Source organism: Clarias gariepinus, chromosome 25, assembly GCF_024256425.1.
Source record: "Clarias gariepinus isolate MV-2021 ecotype Netherlands chromosome 25, CGAR_prim_01v2, whole genome shotgun sequence".
Classification (NCBI taxonomy): domain Eukaryota; kingdom Metazoa; phylum Chordata; class Actinopteri; order Siluriformes; family Clariidae; genus Clarias; species Clarias gariepinus.
Window position 1 is genome coordinate 24,199,627 of NC_071124.1, and position 7,874 is coordinate 24,207,500.

General features: G+C 41.8%; 1 protein-coding gene across 12 annotated transcripts in view; it reads right to left on the minus strand.

Annotated features, from left to right (window-relative positions):
* Positions 1-2,780: 2,780 nt before the first annotated feature.
* Positions 2,781-7,874, minus strand: part of ptprfb (protein tyrosine phosphatase receptor type Fb) — a 149,787-nt gene continuing 144,693 nt past the window's right edge. For all 12 annotated transcript variants that reach the window (XM_053486083.1, XM_053486094.1, XM_053486093.1 and 9 more), the window contains 5 exons: positions 6,764-6,890; positions 5,704-5,829; positions 4,970-5,124; positions 4,682-4,817; positions 2,781-4,345 (listed from right to left, as the gene is read on the minus strand). In XM_053486083.1, coding sequence (XP_053342058.1) covers positions 4,277-4,345; positions 4,682-4,817; positions 4,970-5,124; positions 5,704-5,829; positions 6,764-6,890 — 613 coding nt within the window. In that variant the 3' untranslated portion in view covers positions 2,781-4,276. The remainder of the gene's footprint in view (positions 4,346-4,681; positions 4,818-4,969; positions 5,125-5,703; positions 5,830-6,763; positions 6,891-7,874) is intronic.

A 7,874-nucleotide genomic window follows, 5' to 3' on the forward strand; every position in this document is an offset into this window, starting at 1 on the left:
TGCGGCTCTGACATTAGCACTACATTAGGTTTACATTACTGCACTCGTTCTAGTATGCGATCGTTTCCATAGTAACAGCACTTTCACAGGATTTATGTAGCGGTGGATATTTTACAGATAAGCACAAAAAGAAGGTCAAGTTTTCTTTAAGGAGACTTTTAGTTATTAGTGTTTATATGTTTATAAAAACATTCTCTTAAAATTAATTTTTTTCTTAATGTTTTGTTTTAATCCTGTATGTAATGCACTTTGGTCAACCTGAAGTTGTTTATAAGTGCTTTATAGATAAATCATTAATCGATTGATTAATTTATTGAAGGAGTCTCCAGTGTCAGCACTTTGTAACAGAGTTAAAGCTGTAACTTTAAGCTTTATGACGTCTTCAGGACAGAGGAGTTCATTACTTTTTTCGGGTTTCTAAATAAAATCAATCAAGAGAGGGAGAATAAACGAAAAAATAGAATAGCTAATATGACGCTACCGAGAAGAGAAACATACTTTTATAAGCGAGATTTTAAAGGATAAAGAGAACAATGTGTCATTCTTTAATAAAAAAAAAAAATCCAAATTGTTGTTGTGTGCTGTAATTCTCAGTCTGACAGACAGGAGGCGACATTTTCCACTGCGAAACTTTAAAGCGAATTTCATTTCCTAATTAAATTCTCCTAATTCTTACACCGCAGGGAGCGCGGGCTGTTTTGATCCTCGTCTCCTGCTGAGGAAATCGTCCAATTTTCCTCACGACAAAAAAGAAAAGAAAAAGGAGGCATAACTAACACCCCGCTGTGTACTCCCACACCCCGATCCGTCTCACTCTCCGCCTCTCACAGCACCGACTCCCATCTGGATTTAAAACACAAATAATCAGGGAGTGTCTGAGGCTCGAACGGACATCTTTACTGCCTCAGTGTGAGGAAACGAGGCAGCCGTGTGACGTCGTGATGCTGAGTCGAGCCTGAGGCTGACTCGGCCGTGACTCGTTCCTGATGTCCACCTCAGGAACCTGCAGGTGTTGTGGAACCCTCCTGATCGAGTCCTTGCCCTGCTAGGACGTCTGCTCACAGATACAGGATTTCAATTCCCTTTAAAAACATGCGGCTGTAAAATGATGTCATAATGATGTCAGCGTTGTCATTCTGACGTGATGAGCGCTGCTATTCCAGGTCTCTCCTATGAGTCAGTGGCAACAAGATCAGTTACCTCACGTTTTATAATCAACACGTGATCTTCAACAACATTTTTGTAACTATTGAGATATAATTAGTAACTTATAAAAAAAAAGGATTTAGTATAAACATTAGGGCTGTCAGTAGATTTTCATTATCATCATTTCCTAAACCCAGTTTTCTCTCTGTTATGAAATTGACGCATTAACACACACGACCACAGATTTCCTTTATTCTCAGCAGAAAACAGAAACGAGTGCAGACGCCGGTCTTCATCCATTAAGTATGTTTTTTTTCCACCTTTCAAGTACTTCCTGATGATGGTAGCGCTTGACTTTAGCGCGTATTGGTCGCTAGTGGCGTCTGTACCTAGTCAGCGGGACGCACTATACCGTACATCAGACTGAACAAATTCTAAAATCAGAGCTGTGCCAGTTCTGAGAACAGTTTTAGAATGGCAGAACTGGTCTAATCTGAATTCCCTGAGTCTAGAACTGTTCTCAGACCAGTTGTACGTTTGCACATCTTAGTACTCCAGTTTTAGAACCGATGCGTCCTGCGTCACGTTAGAAGATTTTTTAATTCTAAGGAGCACACATACAGCAGGTCTGAGAGCAGGTCTACAACCAGGTCAAAACAGTTCTGCCATTTTAAAACTGGTCTCAGAACTGTTCCTGTTAGCACATCTGTGATTTTAGAATTTCTTCAACCAGATTTGTTGTGCATCACACTGAGGAACACGAGCCACCGTACGAGCGAACAGTCACCAGGTGGAAGGTAATTAAGTACATTTACTTTGTTACTGTAGTTATAAATAGTACATTGTTCATGTAGCTGTTTTTTACATGAGTAGTTTTGTTAGTGGAAACTTATTTACTTGTTACTCCACTACATTCTACAACAAATATCTGTACTTTTACTTCGCTACATTTCAGCATGGTTGAGTGACTTTACTGTGACTTAAAGGCGTCTGTCTGCTGATACTATTTTGATACTTCAAATTTAAAGGTTTAAAATGAAGGACATTTACTTAAGTAATGTTTTAACTTGTTTTACTTAAAAAGTGCAATACAGCAAAGCTTCCATGTTCTTTCTACAGTAACCAGCCTAGCCGATGCATTGCATTCTGGGATGTCGAATGGAGCATGACATCATCACTAGTTCTGCGCTGGATTTCTCATTATGATGTCCTTATTATAGGCAAAGAAGCTCTCTCCCTCGTCTTTCTCAGCACCAAGTAGTGAAACCCAAACCTTTTTTATTATTATTATTATTATTATTTTTTTTTTTTTAGATTTTTTTAGTTTTTTGTCTCCATAGTAACTGCTATAAAAATAAAAGAACAACACATATCGCTAACATGTGACAGTTTATAATAAGGAGTAAATTAAAATAATAGTTTTTTGTGTGCAAAATGTCTCAAAAAAAGGATTTAATGAAAGAAGAATCGTATCAAACGATCACACTCTTAAAGACGCTCCGTATGAAGACTTTTCGGATGCTCTGTGTTTAAACATTTAATTTATAATCTTTCTTTTCCTTTTTTTTAAAAAAAAAAGATTTTACAGAATGAAGAAAAACAATCAAGAAGACAAGAGACTTGAGACGTCAGAGTTGTAGAAAAAAAATTTCCCCAAAACAATTATTCAACTTTATTAACATCAATTTTTTTTTAATTTCCATTGTTTTTTTTTTTTCTTCTTCTTCTTCTTAACGAATAGAAAACAGAGTGCGTATACAACAGATCGAAACCCCTACAGCACGAACCATTCACAAAGTAAAAAGGAAACTTTTGGCCAGCGTAGTGTGTGGTTATAATCAGGCTTCCGCTGTGCTTCATCAGAGAGAACACACACACACACTCTCACACACTCACTCACACAGATTCTCACTCACTCACTCAGACACACCCATATGTGTGTGGTGTGTGTTTGGATTAATACAGTAGATATTACTTTTTTTCTTCGCAGTATTAATACAGATTGGCCCCCCCGCAGTCTCTCTGTAGGCGGCACGTCTCCATCACGTTCGTCCGGAGAACTGACGCCTGATCACGTCTCCGTAGCTGTATATAGACTATATGAATAATATTTATAATTTCTCATATTTATATGTGTATATTTATATATATATATATATATATATATTTACTTCTGTATAAAAAGTTCACTTGTGGAGTGGTTAATACTGTACACATGAGAAATCAGGATCAAAAACGTAGCGTTAGTCGGGTTTATAGAGCGTCACGCCGCGGGAAAAGGCGCGCGCTGATAATCAGACATATCGCGATTATTTAACACGTTAGCGAACAAAAAGAAAATTCCACAGGAGGTGCCGGTCACATGACCTGGCTCTGTCCAATTTTTTATTATTTATTATTTTTTATTTATTTTTATTAAATTCTAACAAAAGACACCGAGATCATGATATCGCGATATGAAAAGAACTCGAATATCGGCGCGCGCCTTTTTTCACGCCGCGGCGCGTCTTTAGTGTTACTGTACGTATCTGTATCTGTCGACTTTGTTTTTTAACCCTCGATAGTTTTTTCTTTCTACAAAAGAAACAAAGTTAAACTCGCTGTGATTTACTAAATAATAATAACAACAATAAAAATAATAAAAATTACAAATTATATATAAACGAAATGAAAAAGTAATAAAACGGCGTTACCATTGAAGTCCGACAGCAGCTCTGAGAACAGTGGTCCTCTCGTGTTAGTTTGTGTTAAAACTCACACGCCCTGTGTGCTAAAATAACCGCGAAAACAAACAACAACGACAAAAAATTAACTGGAAATAAATTTACAATTAAAATTACAGTTTAAAAAAAAATGTACCGCTTTTTTTCGTTGAAAAAGGAAACAGAAAATGAGATGACGAGGCTGTTAAACATCTAAATAAAAGTCAGAATAAAACTTTTAGAATGATTTAAAACAACAAGGAACGCTACCAGTAGCTGTTTTGTCTCTGTGTGTGTGTGTGTGTGTGTGTGTGTGTGTTTAATTAAGAGTTCAGAGCTGCTGAATCTAAATGAAAGTCATTCAGGAAAGAAGCTGTGTGTGTGTGTGTGTCAGTGTTGTTGTTCCCGGTAGCTGAAGTCCCGCAGCGTTACGTTGCATAATGGTCGAAACTCCCCAGATACTCCAGAGCTGCTCGGTAACACAGCTGGTACTGGTCCTTATGGGGGAGAAACACACACACACACACACACACACACACACACACACACACACGGCAGGGTTAGTATTCAATTCACGTCAACATCTCTGTTTACATCCAATTTTTGACTTTATTTCCTGGAAAATATAAAATAAATATATATATAATATTTCGTAAGGACTAACACACTGTGTTGTGCAGTTACAGCAAAATAGCATTAAGTGTTTTTAACTGTATAAAGAAAATAATGTTAAGTGGAGGTGTTAAGTGATGATGTTGAGTGACAGTGTGTTAAGTGACGGTGTTGAGTGACAGTGTGTTAAGTGACGGTGTGAAGGGTGGGCGTGTCTCTACCTCTGTCTGCACCATGGCTGGTCTCTGAGTGCGCAGAGTTTTAACCGTCTGGAACAAATCCACCACTCCTTCATATCTCATCCTCTCCAGAACGATGCTGAGAGTAATAAACACTCCGGTCCTGCCCACTCCCGCACTGAGGAACACACACACACACACACACACACACACACACACAATATTAACATATTATTATATTTATTCCCCAGCTAATGATTGTGATTATTTTCATGAAGTGCTGATCTTAAAGTGTGTGTGTGTGTGTGTGTGTGTGTGTGTGTCTCTTACCTGCAGTGCACAGTGATTGGTCCGTCCTGACCGAACTGCTCCTTGGTCTTGTGCACTTGGCCGATGAAGTCGATGAACCCCTCCCCGGTCTTGGGCACACCCTGCTCCGGCCAATCGGTGAACTGGAACTGTCGGATCGTCCGCGACTGTCCGTCCTGAGAGGGAGAGGAAACCGGGCCCTTTATTATTTTTGGAAGAATATACTGGGAGGCACAGAGATGCTTTGAACCACACACACACACACACACACACACACACACACACACACAGCAGCTGGAGCTTCTTCCCATCAGTGTGAAACACCAGAGAGCCTCCATCTGGCTTCTGAACAAACACGTGTCTTAGTGTGTGTGTGTGTGTGTGTGTGTGTGTGTGTGTGTGTGCTAAAGCTTTTGCATTAGCATAATCGTGTTTGACATCAGACAGACCAAAAGATAGAGAGAACGACAGAAACAAAGAGCGAGACAGACCAGACTTGGCACGAGGTAGACTGAGACGGAATGAGGGACAGACGAAGTGCGAGACGAAATGAGTGAGACAGAATAAGGGAGGAAGAGAGAGTGAGACTGAATGAGAAAGAGAATAAGGGAGTGAGACACGAAGAAAGAGTAAGACAGAATAAGGGGGGAGAATAAGGGGGGAGACAGTCAGACAAAATAAGGGAGAAAGAGACAGTGAGACACAATGAAGGAGAAGGAGACAGTGAGACACAATGAAGTAGGAGCCTCGCGTACCCTGGCGTCTGTGACTTTAAACTCCCGCAGGATGTACTGAGGCATGTTGTACTCGGCCATGGGGTCGACCACGAAGTACTGATACCGGGCGGAGCGCTCGGCCGGCCAGTACTGATGACACTTCTCCTGCAGAGACACAGACAGACAGACAGACAGACAGACAGACAGACAGGTTAGCTGGTGTCAGATTCTAGTCTACAGTTCACTAAACTACACAAAATATGACCCTGTCCCTAAGTGACACTCAGGCGGTTCACTCCTCCCCTACACTCTCAGTGCCCCGCCCCTCATCCCGCCCGCGCTCGTCCTCGGGGACGACAGACACGACCCGGGCGCTGTCTCACCCCCCCCCCCCAGTGACCGTGCATCAGGTGAGTTTATTTCCACATGGAGCGTCACTGAGGGAAAAGCTCATACTGTAAACACACACACACACACACACACACACACACACACACGCCTCCGAAACAATCACTGGAGAAAAGCTCGTGAACCGAGCGTGACCTCGAGATTTGCACTGTTGCCAGATTTGCAAAAAAGCTACATGTTAGGAGAAAATCTAATTGAAAGTAATTTTTTTACATTTTACACACACATTCTTACCAAATGTATTTAATATTTTTAAGAACAAATCTTAATTTTTTTAATTAATTATAAATTTTAATTGACATTTGGTAAATCTAAAACTAACAAATATTTGATAAATTGACCTGTTAATAGGATTTCTTTACACACGGAGGTGAAGATTTGATGTAGCGTTAGCTTCACGCTATATGATAACTCGTATAATGTGTGTCTTCCCACTGTGTCAGCTACGGCTGTGTAGCTCAGAGGGGACAGACGGCGCTGATGACATCATGTCACTTCGGTGATCAGACTCGCTTGGCTTCTACACCCCGATTCGCTCCTGAGCGCGGAACGATCGTGTTCTCGCTGAGCGACACGAACCAGACCTTGGGGTCGAGTGGTCTGGGGAACGAATTCCGGCGCCCCGATGTGAAAATGCACGACCGATATTTTTCCCGCCTGAGATTTAGCCAGCCGCCGTGCGCCTCCTTACCCGTCCCATCTCGCGGAGTTTGGTCAGCATCACCACGATGGTGGAGTTGTGCTCCCACAGCATCCTCCAGAAATCCTCCGTGGTCTCAGCCAGAGGACCCTGAGTGGCGATGTACGCTTTCTGTTGTCTGTGAAAACACACGCACACACACACAAATCAGGACAGGTTACTTTACAACTTTAATGTACATCTTTTATGCTAAATCTACACATAATGAATAGAAAGTAGAAAAAAAAAAAATTTGTACTTTTAAAGTTAAGGAATGCTGCTGCTCTACTATCAGTTATGGAAAACTAATTAACATCTTAGAAGTTTAATTGTTTAATTAGACGAGGAAGGAAAAAAACAAAACAAAAACAAATCATGCACGATGAATGCAATAATAAAGAACACCACCAGGTGGCAGCAGCGCATCACAGAGATGGCGACTGACTGCAAAACATCTTTCACTTCGCCTCACATCGCTCACTGTCTCACTCGCTCTCAAACAAACACACACACACACACACACACACACACACACACACACACACACACACACACAGTGTTAGCAGCTAATGAAGGTGCTGCAGGCGAGGCAATAACATGGAAGCTGGAGATTAAAGTCTGCTCGGGGTCTGACAAATGAAGAAACGGAGAGAAAGAAAGCACACGCACACACACACACACACACACACACACACACACACAGACAGAGGCCTTCCTCTGAGCTGGACTCTGCTCTAAAAGCTCCACAGCAGCCGTGATGATTGTTTAATTAAAAGTCGTATTGAAAGAGACTCGAGTTTCTGTAACGCAACACCGAGACGTTTCCACCCCGGAGACGAACAACCGCCCGGGATTTTATCCGCTTATGAATTGGGATGTAACCTGCTACCGCTTCCCCGGGACTCGATCCTGCTCCAGCCTTCAGATTCTGAACAATATGAGCTGGTAATGAGAGGTTCAGAGGAACGGCGCGGCTCCCAGAGGAGACGGTAGACTCGACACGACACGGCGGCGTGACTCGGCTCTGCCTCTAATACGGATAATCAGAGCTGAACCCGTCCTGGAGCGTGCTGGGAGTCGGTGCCTCGAGTCCCGGAGCGAGGCATCTCACCGGAGCGACTCC